The sequence below is a fragment of the Melospiza melodia genome, chromosome 11 (genome assembly GCF_035770615.1).
Source record: "Melospiza melodia melodia isolate bMelMel2 chromosome 11, bMelMel2.pri, whole genome shotgun sequence".
NCBI lineage: Eukaryota > Metazoa > Chordata > Aves > Passeriformes > Passerellidae > Melospiza > Melospiza melodia.
This window is the reverse complement of record NC_086204.1, coordinates 5,126,583-5,146,342: the sequence shown is the minus strand read 5'-3', so window position 1 is coordinate 5,146,342 and position 19,760 is coordinate 5,126,583. Positions and strand designations below refer to the sequence as shown.

The 19,760-nt window shown below is 49.6% G+C and overlaps 1 protein-coding gene across 1 annotated transcript in view; it reads left to right on the top strand.

Annotated features, from left to right (window-relative positions):
- PAPPA2 (pappalysin 2) overlaps positions 1-19,760 on the top strand; it is an 87,080-nt gene that overhangs the window by 24,046 nt on the left and 43,274 nt on the right. The window contains exons 3-11 of the mRNA XM_063165408.1: positions 3,503-3,648; positions 10,485-10,778; positions 11,435-11,627; positions 13,106-13,227; positions 14,648-15,140; positions 15,651-15,779; positions 16,774-16,865; positions 17,128-17,321; positions 18,422-18,556. Of these exons, the coding sequence (XP_063021478.1) occupies positions 3,503-3,648; positions 10,485-10,778; positions 11,435-11,627; positions 13,106-13,227; positions 14,648-15,140; positions 15,651-15,779; positions 16,774-16,865; positions 17,128-17,321; positions 18,422-18,556 (1,798 nt within the window). The remainder of the gene's footprint in view (positions 1-3,502; positions 3,649-10,484; positions 10,779-11,434; positions 11,628-13,105; positions 13,228-14,647; positions 15,141-15,650; positions 15,780-16,773; positions 16,866-17,127; positions 17,322-18,421; positions 18,557-19,760) is intronic.

Below are 19,760 nucleotides of genomic sequence, written 5' to 3'. Positions count from 1 at the left end.
GATCTCTCAATGGAGGAAATTAGTTATTTATAATTAAGCCTTGACAAAAAATGTTGCTAATGTCAAGGGAATGGCAGGCGACAGCCAGAAAAACATCATGTCTCCAGAAGAGGGACTGCAGGAATATCCCTCTGAATAGGGCTGACGTCGGCTCTTGGAATTTGGACAGCCTGGAAGGCTTTGGGGCTATTTTTCCGAGATATCATAGGTCAGGAATTGATGCTATTTTTAAGTCTGTGTCCCCCGAGCAGCTTTGATGAGTGAAGGAGACTTTCTCTCCCCCTTCCCCACCCTTGTGCTCTATTTCTATGAAATTTTTGCTTCTATTCCTTCCGAGTCATGCCACAAGTATGTCCTTCAGGTTTGTTTATCCTTCTCACTATCTGTTCCTCCCGGCCTGCTCCCGCCTTGGTTGGGTTGGAGGGGTGGCGTCAGTGTGGCGCGTGTCTGGGATGCTCAGGCCAGACATCACAGGCAAGGGATCGAGTTCTCCTAATTTGTCCTTTCCGGTTGGGAGAGTTTTCTCTCCACAAGCTGATGTGGCTGGGGAAAGTGTTCTGGGAATGCTGCTTTGTGGTGGGAGATCTCAGGGCCTGGTGAAGACAAGCTGGTCATCTCATCTCGCCACATAGCCCAGCCAAGACCTGTCTGAAGTCACTGAACCTTCGGAGCTCCTGGGAGCATGGGTGAGATGCCTCCAGCCCTGGGATGGTCTTTTGGGGCTCACTGGTAGGAGAGAGGCAGTCAGAAGACCCTGATTATCTGACACCTCCCAAGTCAGCAGTGGCTTTTGAAAGCCTCCGCTGTTTCAGGTCCAGGGAAATAGCCCTTGGGTTTTCCCAGCTCTGCTCCACATGCCACTGTGCTCTAGTTTATTTCTGGAATCCTTTATTTTTTTCATTTTTTTCTCCTTCTCTTCAATTTGCTGTAGCAACCTCTTTCTTTCTAAACAAGCCTGTTGGTGTAACAGCTTGACTAGGGATCTTGCCATTTCAAACAAGAAAGGAAAAGGGTTTCCTTTCTCACTTCACATCTCAGATGAGAATGTGCCTTTTTCCCCTTAGCCCATCCTCAGCTTCATCCTCCTGTCTGTCATCCCATGTAGTGAGGAATGCACTAATGGGCATCACTGCTAAAGGACACCACCAGAAGCAGCTTGTTCAAACAGAGCTGGTGTTCCTTCATGGTGAGCCCAGTGTACAGAAACAGCTGTGCTCCCTTCAGAATCTCTCCACACAGCTCAAAGGTGCCAGTTGCTCCTGGAAGCATGGGAATAAATGAAATGCTTTCTGCCACCTTAATGTTGCTGTTGGCCTCATGCTGCAGGTTTAGTCATTCTTATGACATATTTCCACAATGGTGTGTTTCCATCATCATTCCACAGTGATGTATTTAAAGCCTTTCCATGAGTTGTTTGTTTTTTTTTCTTGTCTTTTTCTTCTCAGAATCTCTTAAATGAATGGCTTCACAAACTGTGGGCCAGGGTCTTCAAGTTCGGAAGACTTCGAGACAAGTCATAGAAATGTGGAGACAATGAGGTTTATGGCACAGATGGTGGAAATGGTAGTGCCTAATTTATAGAATCATAGAATATCCTAAGATGTAAGGGACCCACAAGGATCATTAAAGTCCGTTTAAAAGGGTACCTGGCATTTGCAGCACAGTCCAAGACCCTAAAATTCCATTGCTATTATTATTGGAATTATTATTGCTGATATTAGGTTAGACTTTGATTGTTTTGCATAGTTGAGGACATAAACTCCCTAAAGACCAGTGCTGGGATTGTTGATATTCTGGTGAATGTGATACAGTCTTTTGACCTGTGCAGAAACACTCACATAGAGGGAAGAGTGAAACCTAAATTTCCTGATTGCTACCCACCTCTCCTAGCCCATTACCTTCCTGTGGCCTTTAGAAATGGATGTCTTGGATATCACATTCCAGTGTTTTTTCAACTCTTTATTCCCAGCTCTGAAGACAGGAGGAGAGACAGCCAGCAGTGTTGTCAGGAGACTTTCCCCTCTAAACTTGCCCTTTGATGAATCTGGCTCCAGAGATTACCCTCTTCTCATTAAGCTTATTTTGGGAAATCTTGCTTTTTCCTCTGCTGGCTCCTGTAGACATCCCAAACCTCATCTGAAAGATCCAGATCATGAGCAGAGGGGGCAATCTTCTCCGAGGTCCATTTTGAGCAGAGCTGCAAGAAAATTCTTTTAATTTTTTTTTTTTTTTGAGCATGTTCCAAGATATCTTTTGCTCATACTCTTCCTTTGCAATTCCCTGGGATGTGTTTGGATGAGAGATGTGGCTGTGCACTGCTGGGACACCCTTGTTTTTACCGCATACTGCCATCTCTGGCATACTGGTTTTCCTGGGGAAAGGGATGGAATGGAAGCCCAGAAAGGCTAGAGAAGCTGGAGAAGACACTTCTCAGCCCCAGCTGACAAACCCTCTCTGCTCTCAACAGTAAGGTGTGATGTACATTCCTATCTTGCCCTGTATCAGGGGCAGCCCCTGAAAAACCCTTGTTAGAAGCAGTTGAGTTCTGGATTAATTCTTCTTTCCTTCCAACTCAAATTCCGCTTTTCTGATGACAAACCCCCTCTCTTTTCCCTAGCATGACAAACCTCTGCATTTCCTTCCTCATCTCATATTTTCTCCTCCTGTTTTATCATATTTTATCATTTATTCTCATATTTTGTGGGGCTTCTTTTGTTGCCATTGTTGGAAAAGCCTTGTCTGGGATGAGAACTCACCAACAAAGCTACTGTAATGAACAAAACTTCTTCAGGTTTGCATGAGTGCCTTCCACCCTCACCCAAACCCCTCACTACATGAACTTGCACCTTACAGAGCAGAGTTTGCAGTGTCACAGGACATCCTGTGGAAATGCTGAATATCTCAGTGCTTTAACACGCTCTCGGTTTCAGAGCTGAGGTTGTCTCCAGGTCTGGTCCAGACACTTTTCCCTCTGAAACAAGACTCACCAATCCAGGTTCCTCATGTCAGTTTGCCGGAGACACTTGGCACTGTCAAAGCAGCCTGAGTTGGCAATGGTGGCAGCTTGAGTCAAGGGAGCATCCTGTTTTTAGTTCCCCTTGGCATGCCTTTTGCAGCTGCAGTGTGCCTGCAGCTCTGGGCTTTGTAGTTTTCAGAACCGTAGCAGATGGCCAGCCACTCAGCATCACAGGCCTCTGAACACCAATGCCAGCCCTTTTCCCTGGGAAACCAAACTCACCGGTCCAGGTTCCTGATGGCGGATTGCAGGAGCCACTTGGCACTGTCAAACCAGCCCGAGTTGGCACTGGTGCCAGCTTGGGTCTGGGAGGCATCCTGCACAATGCGGAATTTCAGGAGCCAGCCGGCCACTCTGGGCCACAAGGCCCCTGAACACCAATGCTCCTTTGTAGGATGTCTCTGGGTGGCTCCCACTTTTCCTCACTTTTTCTCCTCCCTCTGTTTGGAATGTGTGATGAATATTTCCTCTCTTTTGACATTTCAGGGCTTACATGAGCGTGAAGGAGCTGAAGGAGGCTCTGAAGCTGAACAGCACCCATTTCCTCAATATTTACTTCGCCAGTTCGGTGAGGGAAGAGTTGGCTGGTGCTGCCACATGGCCGTGGGACAAAGAGGCCCTCAGTCACCTGGGTAAGTAGCTTATCCCATTCCTGGGGTCTCAGAATTATTGGTTTTCTTCTCTCTTCCTCGACTTGGCAAATAGAGGTGGATGTGTTGTGCTTCAGCATTGTGGATGTTTCATACGAAGGTCACAATAACAGGATTTGGGTGTACCAACAGCTGCTGCTGCAAGGAAAACAGCTGTCTATTCTCTGAATCCATGTGGGTAGGGTTGTGAGATTACCCACTGACAAGGGGCTTCAACATTGTTATGAGAAACTTTTGATGGTGAAGGTAGTGGGACTACAGTTTTACCATAAGTGCAGGCTCTGGAGAGAGTTCTACTCACATTTGGTTTCTCCTGAACATTCAAGGTCTATCTTTTAGTATTCTGGAGACAGTGAATTTCACTCTGCAGTACATAATAGCAAACAGATACAAACCAGAAGGGTCAGTGTTCTCAGAGTTGAGATGGCAGATTTCAGCAACTCCAGGGCTGCCCAGGCAGCAGCCAGAACTGGCCACTTCCGAATCCAGCTGCAAGTGTGAGGATAACTATCAAATTTTACCATGTTTTTATAACTTGGCCTACTACCTGCTGGAGGCAAGGTTCTCCTTGGCCTCAGAGGATTCAGGGCGCACCCTTAAGGTCATCAGTCCTCGTAGGCTGCAAAAGAGCCAAAACGTCTACTGGTTCCCTAGAATGTGGTTGTTTTGTGCATTTCCTGCTATTTCTGTTGTTTCGCTTTTTCCTGCCTCTCCTAACACCTCTTCAGTTGTTGGAGTTTTCTGGCAAAGCCCTTTACATTTTGCAGTCAAAATGTCTAAAGTGTTTCTCAATAAGTAACTGGAAATAATTACTCCCGACACCTGCACAGCAGACCTAGACCTTCTGCTTTTACAAGTGCGTGATGTTCGACCCTGAAAAGTTTTATACTGCTGTTAAAGACCTGTTTCAAAGTTCCTTTGTGCCAGTTTCCCTCCCTCAATGAGTTTCAGGGCTGTTTTTTCGATAGCATATTGCTACAGCTGCTTGTTGAGGAAGGCAAATCTCCATGAAATTTATTCTTTCAGCTTCCAGAAATCACTTCCAAGGCTCAGCTTGACAATCATCTGACTGCAGCAAGTGCTTCAGCCACACACATTCCCCTCAGACCTCTCCCAATGGCCTGCAAGCCGTTGTACAGAGGGGTAATTGGGGTGACTGGTCTCATCAAAAGCCTTCATTTAGCTCCAGTCTCTGAGCTTGTGTCCAGCCAGGGACATGAGAAATGGCACCATCTGGAAATGCTGGATCAGGGCTTTTGCGTGGAGGTTCAGGGGAAAAGGGGAGTTGTCTTGACTCTGGTGCCAGAGCTGTGAAGTATGAAGCTGGATCTGAACTTCTTTGAGTCTCTGGCATGAGCTGAAGACTTTGGTTCAAGACTGTCCTTGGTTTTAGATTTAATGAGCTGGGAAGGGTGGGTGATGGACTCTGTTCTCCTTAACAGTGAGCTGCACCACATCATCATTTGCTTTGTACCATGCACAGTGTACATTATTGTCCCACACAGGAGATACTCAGGACTGAGGAGGCCATGAATGTGTGGCTTTTGACAAAACCTCTCACTAGAGGCTAATGGAGAATCTGAGTGTAGATGTGAAAGGAAAGCAGTGAGTAAAGAGAAGGAAAAGCCTTGGGAGGAGTTAATGGCAGTTTGTGAAAAATTCCTGAGCTTAAGGACCTAGCTATGGCCAGGGGTGTAGACAGGTCTATACACAAGAGAGGGGTCTGTCTCCAAAAAGACAGACTCCTTTCCTTGTGCTAAATCTTGCTAATCTGTCTATCCTGACCTTAAAATATTAGGGTCAGCATACATCACCTGCAGCCCTCATACCTGTCTGCTCCCATGGAGCAGAAATGCCACGCTGATTTTTCCCTACACACATACAGACCTTCCATTCTTTAGTTCTCACAGACCCTCCATGCTTTAGTTCTCTGCACTAATCAAACTGGTTCCTTGGCTTCTCTGAGAAGCCAAACTGCCTCTTGTCTGCAGAGTCTTGGTCGGATTTTGCTCTGTTTGTTTCTCTGAACTGCACTTTCTTAGATGTTTTCAGGAGAAGCATCATGAGACTTTTTCTTCTCCAGCTGCCTTCCCCTCTGCTATTTTAATACTTTGCCACAGCCCAAAGGTCACTAGATTTATTGTTCTCCATCATCTCCATCTCTAGAAGTGGTTTAATCTGCCACCTGGATTTTAATCTCCTTATAAACCATTTTTTCATGATCTTTGAGTGTGTTTTTCAGGAGAGTTGACTTCACTTTCCTGTTGGTGTCATCACCTTCTGGAAGTATTCAGTGAGCTTTGTTTTTCATCCCCTTCTCTTCACAATGCTTCTTTGGGGCTACCAGAAGTTACTTGACCATTCATATGCTGGTTACCTACAGTTCTATTGCTCTCCTCCAGACCTTTTTCCTGAGGAAATTTAATTTTCAGGCAGCCTTTCTGAAGGCTTGGGGATAGTTTACCAATAATACAGCCAACAACAACTACTTTCATTGAAACATAAAAGACAATTACTGGCTTGGAGTGGCTGAAGTGGTCTATGAAATTTCTATAGACCATGTTTCAGCTGCTGTGGAGCTCCCAGAGAAAGAAAACTTGATGCCAGCAAGCAGCAGAGGTAGGTCTCAGGTCTGTTTGCACCACTCCCTGTGACTATACTGTCTGTCTCAGTCTTTCCACCATAATCACAGTGAGTTCCTCGCAAATTCAGATTTCTTGGAGTCTGGAATGAGTTTTCTGAGAACTTAGAAGTAAATATTTTTAACTACAAAGCAGAAGGAGTTGAAGAAATTCCTTAAAAAAAAATCCTTAACTTTCTGTGGTGGAAAGCCTTGTTCAAAAAACCCAGTAATGTAATAATGCAGATGCTTTGAACTTCATGTGTAGCTGCATGTGAACTGCATAAACGTGGTCAAAAGGCAAGGGAATGGTGAACATTTGATGTTATAAATACTTTCTGTAGTTATATAAGCTGAGGCCAGCTCATATATCTGGCAGAGGTCAGTGGATGCTGAGGGAGGGCCAGCCCTCCCATCCGAGGTACCTTAGGCAATGGCATCTTCCTGTCTGACTAACTGTCATGCATTTGTTCCATTCACGGCTCTGACTCAGTGTTTGGGGAAGACTGGCCCTGCAATGCAGGTTCAGCGTTGTGGTTCACTGTTTAAAGGTCCTGTGGTTACTTGGGAATGTCCTCTGGGGTAGCCCTGACCTAGGAGCAAGTTGGCTTCTTTGGGTCTGGCATGGGCAGGAGTCCTTCAGCATTGCCACAGATCCTGGCCAGCAGCAGAGAATGTCCTGGGAGCAGGAGCTTCCAGGGCAGAGTCCACACCAGCACAAATCTGATGGGCTGGGCATCTCTTGTTGCTTTATCAGAGCAGCCTTGGGGACATTACCCACTCTGCAGCTGGTAGGTCTGGCCTCTCTCCAGGCCAGACCTGAATCTTTCCTGGACTTGGTTGGGTGAGCTAGTCCAAAGAAGTCTCTGGTTCACCTGCCTTGCAGTACTGGACCCACCCTGATACCAGAGGGATATGGAAGTTTTTAGTTTTGTTGTGTGAATGCTGACCTTGTGAACCTCCTTAAGCTGATTCTCAGACACTGAAGGCCCAGTTTAGCTGATTCCCAGGCACTGAAAGCCCAGTTTAGCCCTTTGCCCAGGGCAGGAGGAGGCAGAGGTGAGAAGGGAGTGCCTGATCTGCAGTGGAGAGAGAAGGGAGGGTGGTCCTGTTGGGATGTTGTGAACACTTCCACGTCTTGCCTTCACAGCCAGGATCCTGCAGAGGGGAAACAGAACTTCCTGGTCCAAAGCTGGGAGCACTCCCAACTCATCAGGGAGCAGTGGGGACAGGGAATGAAGGGATAGGGATGTTCTGGAAGGCAGAGTTCTCAGGCTGTTTCTAATTCTGCCATTTAATTAGTTGTTAAAATGAGTACTAAAAATATGATCGTCCTTGTGGAGTGTGGGGGAGGAATGGAATAGGGGAAGCCAGCAGAGAGGAGGGGAGGGGACAGGGTACTGTGGCCTTGGCATCCCTCTCTTGTGACAGCTCTCTGCCCCCCTGTACTGGAATCCCATTTATTCCACCACATGGGAAGAGCATTGGGTTTCTGCAGGGAGGAGGGCTGGCTGCCTGGTCCCAGGATGCCCTGTGCCCCTGGTGCCCAGCCCTTTTCCCTGTGGTTACTGCTGCAGGATGCATGCAGGGCTTTCACGTCTCATTTACTTGTTTATGAACACTATTTTCTTTCTGTGTGCACATTCCTCCTTCCAGACCTTTGGGCAGGCAGCCCCCTGCCTTGCTCAGGCTTGGGTTTGGCTGTAGAGATGCCTTTTCTTTCTGTTCTCTCTTCTCTCATGCCCTGTTTTGATTGAAATGAGAAGCAGCTTTTCTTTTATGTGCCCACTGGGTTTCCCATCAATGGGATGCCCTTTGCTATCTATAGCATTTACTAGGGTGGTAATTGAGAGGGTGATGGCTTCCAGAAATCTAAGAGTTGACAGGACAGAACACGAAGGTCCCAGAAGGATTTTTCAGCCTCTGTGCCTTCTTGTCCGTCTCCAGGCAACTAAAGGGTCAAGAGCTGACTGATGGGATGCAAAGTCCTTTGCTCTCTTGTCTCACAACTAGGAAGAAAGGGAATGCAGCTACTTTGTGTGACCCATCCTTTGCCTCGAGCCCTGGACAGAAGATCCACACTGTGGGAAGGAAGAGCAATAAACATGAATTTTGAGCTAAGAAATGGTGCCACTTGACAGGTCAGTGGTGCCTCTCAGCCCCTCCATGGGCCACACACGCAGGGTGCTCTGCAGAAGATGCCACCCTCATTTCTCCACCCCTTGTTGGAAGAGCTTGGAGAGAACTGCTCAGGGAGTCTCTGAAGGTCCCTTCCCAGCCCCCAGCTCAGTGTTCACCCAGCGTGGCTCCCCTGTGGGAGTCACAGACCTGCTGGTGTCTTGCCAGGGACACTGTGGTCTGAAGAAAACCCTCTCTTGGAAGGAATGCCCTGCACTCGAGGACATGAGTGCACGGAGTTGATCCAGGAGCAGATTTCAAGCAGCCTGTGTGGCTGGAGACAGGATCACACTGTGGCCACCTGCCAGCTCTAACTTTGCTGGCAGGGCAGTGATCATCATCAGCAGAGATGCAGTAGCAGAGGCTCTGCCGTGAGGTAGCTGGCACAGTAAATCCTCCAGGGCCCTGCAAAGGAGGGAGCAAGCTGTGCTGGAGCCAACTATTCACCACACTGCCATCCAAGCTGTCTGGGTTAAAAGTAGTTGTGTAAAAACAGCCTCCTGAGGCATGGGAGGGGTTGCCTGGCGTCAGCCTGGGCACATTCTGGGGTCTGCTTTTAGCACCCCTGTCTTGTTGATGCTTCCCAGCCCTTGCTCCTCCACTGTAAGGCAGTGTGGAAAAGTGGATGGAGCGTGAAAATGAGAAGAGAAAAAGGGGGGAAATGGCCAGTGAAAAACCTCAAAACAAGGAGAAAAATGAAGAGATTCCAAAGCAATTTTAATCTGGACAAAATAAAGGAGGCGAATAAAAGGAGGCCAGCAAAGCAATTTTTTTGTTTGTTCTTGAGCACCTTCTGTGGACAGTTTCCTAGCAGATGTGGTACAGAGCCATCAGCACAGGGTGTGCATCCCACGTCAGGAGCTGGAGATGCTGGCAGTGAGCAAAGGGAAGGCTCTGTTCCACCTGGCTTTTGTCACTATCCTTGATCCTTGTTCTTCCCATCACAGATGGGCTCACAGGAAAGGAAAAACCACTTGCCCTGCAGCCACAGTTCAGCTTAGGGCAGCATGATCATGGCTCCTGTCCAGCTCTGTGCTGCTGTTCTCGGTATGAGGTGGCAGCTCTGGGGCAGTTTCTGGGGGACTTATCTGTGCCCATGCTCCAACATCTTTGACAGCTGAACCTGCACCAAAATGGCTTGGTGCCTCTTGTGTCCCCTTCAGTCAGGGGCTGGGGTACCCCAGTGAAGAGGAGTAGGTTTGTGATGGTTTGTGACGATCTTATTGGGTTCATTTGCCCCTTGCTCACATGCAGACCCCTCTGAAGGGGAGGAAGAGATCTTCAGAAGATATGTCTTGGGAAATCCCACTCTAAAATACGCTGAATTTGGGTCAGGTTTGTGGTAGAAGCTTAGTGGATTTCAACAATACCTTATGAGAATTTTAGTTTACCCCACAGAGTCTGGTTTGGAGGTGGAAGCAATAAGTCATGGGTGATTTCTCAGCAGGGGCTGGGGGTAGCGCACCTCAATCTCCACGTGGATTTTGGCTGAATCTGACTTCTAGTTGGTGCAGCTGAGTGTGTTGGGACATGGCTCATCACCTTATTGTCCTCACCTGCCATGGCAGCTGGCCTGCCTTAGACACCTGTCTGGGCCAGGGAAGGGCTTCTGTCCTCTGCTTCAAAAGATGATCCCTGTAAAGGCACAGCATGGCTCAATGTGGTGCTCTGGCTCCAAACCTCCTGTGGAGCTGCGTGATCCAAAGCAGACACTGAATTCCAACTGTGCAAAAAGATGCAGAGGGCAGCAGTAGCTGAAATGATGGAAGATACTGAGGGGGAATAGAGTGGGAAGAAAAACCACCCACCCTGTTCCAACCCAAGAGGGCAAAGGAGCCTCTTCCTATCCTAATAGAGGCTGAGTATGTCCAACTTTGTGTGTCCATCTTTGGGTCTCCATCTGGCCCCTCATCTGTGGCCTGGAAGCACAACGAGTGGAGTTTTACCTCTCACAGGTGAGTAGTGACAGATGTCCCCTGTTCCTTTCTTGCAATGGTGCTCTCTGTACTTGCAATTCCAGGTGGAGTTGTCCTCAACCCTGCTTACTACGGCATGCCTGGCCACACCAACACCATGATCCACGAGGTGGGGCACGTCCTGGGGCTCTACCACGTCTTCAAGGGAGTGAGCGAGAGGGAATCTTGTGATGATCCCTGCAGGGAGACCACTCCATCCATGGAGACAGGAGACCTCTGTGCTGACACTGCCCCCACCCCAAAGAATAAACTCTGTCGGGATCCAGACCCCACCAATGACACCTGTGGCCAGACACATTTCACAGGAACACCCTTCAACAACTACATGAGTTACACAGGTAATGGGTAATCCTTGCTGGGAGTCACAGGGGGTCACCTTCCTTAAAACTTGGGTTTCCCTCCATCAGTAGTGCCTTACCTCACTCCCTAACCAGCAGGGACCCTCCTGGTGGATTGGGATGTCAGGCAGTGCTTGCAGTAGCTGCTTAACCACTTTCTTCCCTCTGGCTATTTCTATCCATCCCTCTCTTCCTGCCAGTGGGGTGCTGGGCATGCACCAAGGCTGCTCTTGTCCGTTGTGTGTCTTTGTTCTCCAGTCCTGAAGCTGCTGCTGTCGTTATTGTTGTTGTTGTTGTTATTATTATTATTAGTTATTTATTGTTATTGTTAACTATTGACCTCCTGACCCCTTTTGGCGTGGTTCCCAAGGCATGCCCAGGGGGCTGGCGTTTCCCCTGCCATGCCAGGAGTAGCAAAGCCGCAGGAACAGTTCATGCCCCAGGCTGACCCTCCTGCGGTGGCGCTGCCCAGGTGCGGGTGCCGGGACCTGGAGCCGCTGTGGCAGTGCCATCTTGTGGCTTTGGGGACACACGACACCAGAGAGCCCCGGCAGCGCAGCAGCCCTCCCTAGAAGTCCCCGAAAAAGTTTATCCAGGAGCAAAGGGCGCGCATTGCCGTGCCCTAACCCTCAGCCCGGCCTCTCTCTCGTCCCCAGATGATGAGTGCACCAACAGCTTCACCCCCAACCAGGTGGCCCGCATGCACTGCTACCTGGACCTGGTGTACCAGCGCTGGGGACACAGCAGGAAGCCAGCGCCCATCCCGATCCCCGCCATGGTCACCGGGCAGACTCAGCACTCCCTCAGCATCTACTGGCTGCCTCCCATCAGCGGCGTCCTCCACGAGAGGTGAGGCACCGTGCTCCTGGGCTTGCAGAGCAAGGGACCAGGGGTCTCTGTGCTCCCCTTCCCACCCTGCAGAGCCCTGGGCCACCAGAGCCAGGCTGCTGCCACGGCCCCCTGGCACATGGGCTCTCCTGCGAGCTTCCCGCTCTCGGGGTGCTGGGAGGGGAAGCCAGAGAGCATCAGCAGGCAAAGCCAGCCCGAAAACCCCAGAGTGCAATCAGGGGATGAAAAATGAGCTTCATTTAGCACTTATTGTATAAAGTAGCTATTTACCAGGAGGAAATGCAGCCTTGTGGTTAAGGCAGGGAGCTCGAACCGCAAGAGCTGGGTTTTGTTCCCAGCGCTGTCATGGGCTCGCAGAGCAGCTAACTGGGGGTAAGTCAGGAAACTTTTCAAGCCAGCGAAATGATGCCAAGGAGCCAGAGCTGTTTGGCTGCTGAGGAGTGCACAGCCATGAGTGTTGGGTGGATGTGTGTCTTCTCCCCACTAAGGCAGCCACTAAGACCTGGAAACACCACCAGTGTCTCTATTCAGCAGCCCCTCTTACTAATAGATTTCAGTTTCCACCAGGTTTTAGGTGGTGAGATTTTATTTTTAGGGGCTTTTTTTGCTTATGGGATCATAAGCAAGTACCTAAAGAGCTTTTGAACTTGTTTTGAAGCTGCTTCATAAAGTTGTCTTTTATAATTAAAAGGAAAATGCTGTTTGATGGCAGCTGGGGCACTCTTGGGTCAGTGTTTGCTGACTTTTCAAAGAATGGATGCTCTCCAAATTGGCCCTTTTGCTCAGGAGTAACAAGATGTGCATGTCACCCCACAGACAGGAGAGGCTCTGAGTGCTGGGCAGCCTCGAGTCATCCAGATAAACTGCTTTGTTGGGGAAAGAAGTGATTTGGGAGCAGGAAAACATGGGTCTAGAAGGGAGGCCCCTTGGAACCATCCCAAGTTGTCACTCATAACTGTCTCAGGGGCTGATCCATTGTGGCAGTCCTGAATCCCCTGAGAAGTACTGGTCAAGGAAGGTGGCTGAGGCTGGCCCTTATAATAGAAAAGTGCCTTTATCTTTTCTGGAGAGCATGGAAATTGATATTATTGTGACTGGTTTGTATTGCAATAATGCTGAAAGCCAAACCCTGACTCTGGGTTTAGCAGAGAGCACCTTATTTCCACCCACTCTAGTCCAGAGGCATTGCCCTGGGATGTGTGGGGTCTGTTAGCTCTGACTGGCAGGGATGGGATCCATCCAAGACTACCCAGAGAGCATGGAGAAGAGGAGAGATTAAATCCAGCCTGTCCCATGGGTGCTCATATTTCCCTGTCTTTGAAGAAGCTGATTGCAAGCAGGATGATACACCCAGGGAGAGGGAGATTGAGACCTTAGCTCTGCTTCTCCACCTCCCTGCCTGGTGGCACCTGGGCACACATGTCTGGGGAGTTGCCTGTTCCTCCTTAGCCATGGCAGGGTGTGTGCTGTGCCAGCAGGGAGCAGGACAGGCTGTGTGACAGCTGTGCTGAGGATGGCACCTTCCGGCAGTACGTGCACGAGGCCTCTTCCCCCAGAGTCTGCGACTCCTCTGGCTACTGGACCCCAGAAGAAGCAGAAGGTAAATGTCTCCTCTCTCTTCCTGTCTGGGAGTCCCCAGGCAGAATCTTTCTGGTACAAGAAAAAGAATTTTTAAATTTTTTTTCTTTTAGAGAATCAATTGTCTTCTGTAGTGCAGGAAGGATTTCTTGGTACCCAGGAAAAATCTGGTAATGGCCAGATGGCTTTGGACAAACTGACTGGCACCCCAGTATTACCCCAAATCATGGTTCAGGTGTTGTTGAAAGATGCTGACCAAAGGGAAAAGCACTTAACTGAAATCAGTCTTAAAATACAGATCTTGAGACCTCATTCAAAACCTCAGGGACATTCACAGACTTTAATGTAGTCTTGTTCACAGAGAGCAAGAGGAGCTCTGTGCTGAGTCCCACTGAGTCTGTGCCATTCCTCCCTAGCCAGGCCAACAGCAGCTGGGCATTACAGCTGCTCTTGTGCTGAGACCCAGATGTTGGTTTGGAGACCCACCTTGTGGGCACAGTGGTGACATTCAGGGTGACACAGTTGCCATAGGAGATGTTGGGTTTTCCTTGCTGCCTCAGCTCCTCCAAGAGCAGGGTAGAGGAGGCAGGAGAGCAGGGGAGCTGATCCTGGGAACTGTGTGAGGTGCATGTGCTGCTGCTGAACCATGCAGAGCCAGGGGAAGTGGTTCTGTGTGTCTGTAGTTATCACAAGGGCTGTTTGCTCTGATAAAAAGAGAGTTTGTGGGTTTCAGAAACTTTTAGACTTGTCTTATATGGGTGAAGGCTTTGAATTGGTGCTGTGCCCTAAGAAATGCTTTCAGTGGCTAATGAAGACAAAGGTATTTCTACTACAGAATGATAAATTCCAGTGATCCTTTCTGGGTCTGAAAGGCCAGCACTCCATTTCTCTTGCTGAGTGCTTATCCACCATCAGGGGAGGCGGGCTGGGGCTCTGAGGTTAGCCTGGGTACTATCCTGGAGGATCTTCTGGAAAAACAGCCTGGAAAAGCAGCAGGTCCTGCTTCCTTGCTTTGGACCCGGCTCCTTCCTGACCTGTCCTAACATTTGCTTGTGCAAAGCTTCAGTCTCTACTCTGTTTGGAGCATTCAGGTGCCCTTGGCAAAGTTTCTGCACCTGTGAGGCTACAGAGCAAGCTTCACCTTCCTCAGCTGTGTCTAGACTGTCCCTAGATCTCTGCACTGTGTCCAGCTGCAGTGTGGATACCACTGTTCCCATTTGAGAGGGCTGTGAGTCACCAGGTCTGCTGGGCCTTGTGTATATGTGCAAGTTACCCAGGAGCTGGGAGACCCGTGGGGATTATTGCTTTCCAGGATGTTAGGGCAGGTGCCACCAGGTCTAGGACATGTGGATGTGCAGTTATAGCCTGGAGGTGCTAAAGCAGGCTATAGGGTGTGGGTCTGCTGTGGAACTGGGTTTTCACCATCTCCCTCCCTGTCCCAGGTCCTCCGGACGTGGATCAGCCCTGTGAGCCCAGCCTGCAGGCCTGGAGCCCGGAGCTGCACCTGTATGACATGAACATGACGGTGCCGTGTCCCCAGCCGCACGGCTGCATCCTGGAGCTGCGCTTCCTGCACCCCGTCTACCCCGACTCCCTCACCCTCTGGACCACCTACCTCTCCACAGGCTCTCCCAAGGCCCTGTCTGACATTGAAATCCTGACAGAGCAAGGGGAGTCCATCCACCTGGGCCCCCTGGACACCTTCTGTGACATCCCCTTTACCGTGAAGCTCAATATCCCTAAAAAGGTGATTGGAGTTAAAATCTACACCTTTGACGAGAGGATGGAGATAGACACAGCCCTGCTGACCTCCAGGCCCCAGAGCTCCCTGTGCTCTGCCTGCAGACTGATCCAGTACCGGGTGCTCCGTGACCCCCCCTTTGCAGACGGGTCCCCTGCCACCCCCCTGCAGGGACATCGCCACTTCATGGACACGTGAGTCACAGGCTGCTCTGTCTCGGGCTGAGTCAGGTTTGATTACCTGCTTGTGTCTTCTCCCTTGGAATCCCTGGGTGGTTTTGCTTCTGTGTTATTTTTCCTGCTGTCCCCCTGCTCTGGGAATTACTGCATCCATTGAGCAGGGGTGTGGCAGACCCATCATGCTAGCACGGCTCTTCTCCGTGAGCCCAGTTAAGTAGAAGGAGCTCATTAAACCCAGAAACATTTTCCCCATCAATACAACCCATAAAATTGCATTTCCCCCATCAATACAACGAGTAAAGTAATTACTCAAGCTAATTCCACTTCTCCCCAGGTCAGAGCCTTGGGAAACAAGCAGTATGACCTAAAAGAGACTCTTTTCACAGGCTCTGCCTCTGGCAGAGTATGAAGACATGTCAGATTGTGATACTGCATGGATGTATACACGTGATGTCTATAGTTGCGGTGAGCAAATCTCAGTGCTGCAGATGCTGCTGCTCCCTCAAGTTCTCCCTGTCCCTGCAGGGAAGTCACTCCTGGGCAGGTGTACCACTACCAGGTGCAGGTGGTCTCTGGGACAACCTCAGGAGAAGCGTCCCCACCGCTCGTCCATGTGCATGGAGCACCCTACTGCGGGGATGGGAAGGTGGCCACGTAAGTTGAAAAGCTCCTCAAGCTCTCCGCTGAGGTTCTTTAAGCTGTCAGGTCATCCTGCCCCAAAGGGAAGCAGCAGGTGGGTCCCCCATGCACGGGTACCTGGCTGAGGCTGCTGCACAAAATCCCTCCTGCAGACTGAGCTGTAGAGCTTGTGTTTTGTAGAATGCCATGTGCGTAGGAGATGGAGATGGTCTGCATGAGGGGTCCAACTTGAACATCCTCTGTTCTTGACTTCAGAGCTTGGATTCTGGCCCATTTCAACAAACTGTTTCAGAGTCCAGCCCAAAGGATCTGCCTTTGGAAGTGGGCAGGATAACTTTTTGCTCAGGGCCCTGCAACAAGCACAGTCCCATACAGTGCAGTGTCTTTAGAGAGCTGTCCAGTCTCTGCTCAGAAACCCCAAGTAATGAGGGATGCACCACTTCTACACTGAGAGAGCCCAATGCTTCACCTGCTCTGCCTGGGAGACAAATATTTCAGATTCCCTTATTTGAGCTTTTTCAGACTTCATCTTCCAGGATACTCAGGATCACTTTCATTTGAAATCAGTTTTCTTAGCAGGGTAAGGAAAGGGAAAGGGAGAAGAACCTTTTGTCTCTCCCTTCTCCTGCCTCCTTCTCCAGCTCCCACTGAAACCCCAGCCCCATTTCAGAATTTCCTGCCTTCTCCAACACTTGCTTTCTCCAGCAACAGGTCTTCCTGATGCTTAGTTCTATACTTTTTCCATTCTCCCAGAGTTCTTGCCTCAGATTTTACAGCAAAGTCACAGTGCAATCATGTCTGCTCCCAAATGCTGTGACTTCAACATCTTTTTATCACCTGGCAAGGTGTTTTCTCTTCTCTGTCTAATTCCATGTGTGGTTCTGCCTTTTGAACTGCTTCTGTGGAAACAGAACCAAGATAAGGGGTCCTCATACGTGACTGGGCAGGAGCACAGGGGTGGGTGTTGAGTCAAAGGTGGTAATAATACATCTGGCTGTTGCCCTCTTAGGAGCCTGGAGGAGGAATGTGATGATGGGGACTTGCTGGATGGAGATGGCTGTTCCAGGAAGTGTAAAAAGGAAAAAGGCTTCAACTGTGTTGGTGAGTCCAACTGGATTGAGACAGGCCCAAATGGATTGTCTCCTTTTGAGGCAGGAGCCAAAACTGTACATTATGCACACTGCTCCTTAGAGCAGAGGGCCGTGCACCTCATCACAGCAGAACCTGGATTTGCAGCTGGAGTGATCCGTGGGTCTTGTGGTGGGAAAAACCCCAGGCTAATGAGACAGCAAATCTCTTATAATGAGAGAAGTGTGTGGCTGGAGCCTGGTTTGTAAGCAGCTCACCCCTGTTCTCCCTGCAGGGGAGCCAAGCCTGTGCTATGTTCACGATGGGGATGGTGTGTGTGAGCCCTTTGAGAGGACAAGCAGCATGCTGGACTGTGGTCCCCACACTCCTGAGGGGTTTGTGGATCTGTGGGCAGTGAGAGCCTACTCCTCCCATCAGGATGCAAAGTCCTGCCCTGCTTCCCTGGTCACTGGAGAGCCTGTGGTGAAGGTGAGTGAATTCATGGACAAAAAAAATGACAAAGTCTGTGCTGGGAATACACAAACAAAATCAGCTCTGGAAGCACTCATTGATTATTATCTTCCCAACCAGGGTCTGAGTGGAAGACCTGGGCATTGCTCACCTTCCTCTTGCATCAGTCCCTGAGTTCAGGAGCTGCAGTTCATGGAGAGGTGCTTCATCCTGCAGGGAGCACCTCCCCAGCCATCATTTCACTGAGCAGTGACCACCCCATCCCACCAGCCAAAGGCTCAGCTAGGAGCATGTGACTTGTCCCACTGTTGCCTCAAAAAAAAAAAATCCTGTCAGTCTGATACCTTATAAGGTCAGGGCCTGAAAGGATGAAATCACACACACATCAGCATCTGTACTGCTCCCAAGCCCTCTGATCTGAAGCCAAGGAAAAATCAATGGGAGAATTCCCATCTTTCATATGGGCTTTGGAGCAGAGCCTGGAGGGGATTTTGCCTGATTGGTGTTAACGTGGTGTGTATGTTCTTTCCTAGCAAGCTGAAGAAAGCAAAGAAATATGTAAAGAGATCACATTTAGCCCTTTACACATGTGTTTCTACTGATTTGATGAGAGGAATGATCTTCTTGAGACCTTCAGCAGGATTAAACTGCCCAGATACACATCTGATGGGGTGCCTTGGGCTCAGGTGTCTGTTCCTTCCCAATGACACCTGTATCTCCCAGGTTTTGTCTGCCAGGCCTGTGGGGATATCTGGGATGCCACAGGGCATTGAATGGAACAGTACAGTGTTATTCAGGCTAGTGAATCACACCTTTGTATCTCATGAGCCCAGCCAAAATCAGGATGCCCTGGTCTCACCTGCCAGCTCACAGCTTGGCTCACTGTTACTCAGGCCCCAGACACCATGAGATGCTTAAACAACACATTTACACCACTCCAAAATGGCAAAGGTGGTCTGTGCACATGTGTGGGCAGTGAGATGTCACTTAGGAAGCCACATCCTCACTGTCTTCATGCTAAGAGCCACACTTGGTCAATCTTCCTTGAAGTTTTGTAGGTGCTGTTTTTCTCTCCTTTCCTTGCAACCATCTGGGTTGAAATAAATCTCTCCTTTCAGGTATGTAAATCCCACCTTCATGAGGTGCCAAGGGACCTGTTGGAGGCTGCTTGGTTTCCCTGTGCCCCCAGCCAAGAGAATGCTCAGGAGCCAAATGAGAAGATGCTTTTGGGTGACGAGGGGGTTTGGCTTAAGGTAAGTGAGGATATGTGGTCAGGCACAAAGGATTTGTTTGTCTGGTGACAAAACCCATCCTTTTCTGTCCTGTAGGAGCTACAGCAGCCTCTAAAATTACTCATGTAGTACTACATATACTACTGCACTCTTTGTAAATCCCAAAATACCTGTGTCTGGATCTGTCCTAGTTGCCCCATTCCCACTGTGAGCAGCAAACCCATCCTGGGGCAGATTGCCAGGAGAAGGACTGTGCATGAAACCAAAATACCACAGAAATGCCTGGAGGCTGAGAAACAACTTGCTCCTGGCTCTCCCCTGCAGTCAAGCTGTGCTTTAACACTCCCAAAGGGCAGGCACAGGCTGTGTTTAACGTCCTGGTTGCCTTTGTTCCAGCAGCAGAGAGCAGCTGGATATCCTCTGCTATCCTGAGGGGTCCTGAGCACCCCAGGGTGCTGCTGAGCACCCCAAGCCCACAACAACCAGGTTCTTCTGATAGCTCCAGAGCAAAGGTGGCACTTCTGTGCCCCAGGATGTTGGTCCTGCAGCCCAGCAGGGGCTCAGGGGCTGCCCCTGGGAGGGTCCAACCCCTCCATCCCAGCAGGTAGAGAGAGGAGAGGGACGGAGCAGGGCTGAGGGTTGGGCCACTGGGATTTTTACAGCGTTGGGTTTCTGACCACAGGCACAGTTTAGAGGTTTTGTGGCTGCTGCTTGGTGTTGCTGGAAAGCCAGGCTCTGGCATGCTGCTCCCTCTGCACTCTGAGGGGCAGCTCGCAGGTCGAGTTCTCTAGAGAAGGCCTCTTCCCCCCAGATGCTCAGACAACTCTGAATCATCAAACCTCAGTCAACAAACATGGGTACTGCTCTGAGGTCCTCTGTCTCTCCAAAACAACTTCCTTCAGCCTTCTAATTTTCCCTCTCTTCCTTGTCTGTGTGCAGTTTGTGGCTTCAGTCTCTGGCCCCGACAAACGTGCCTCCTTTCCTCTTGTGCTGAGGGGAAAGCAGTAATCCTCCCCCTTGGCCTTACCTAGATGAAAGCTTGCTCTCCACTTCTCAGCAGGGGTTAAAACATGTTACACTTTTATTGGAGCTTGTGGTCAGTCCTCTTCCTCTATGGATGTTTATACTAAAGACTTTCATTACTGGTTCTCTGTGCTCTCTCTAGGAGTGCTATTATTTTCCGCCCATAAAATTATTTATGGACTAGTAATAAATATGCCCTTTT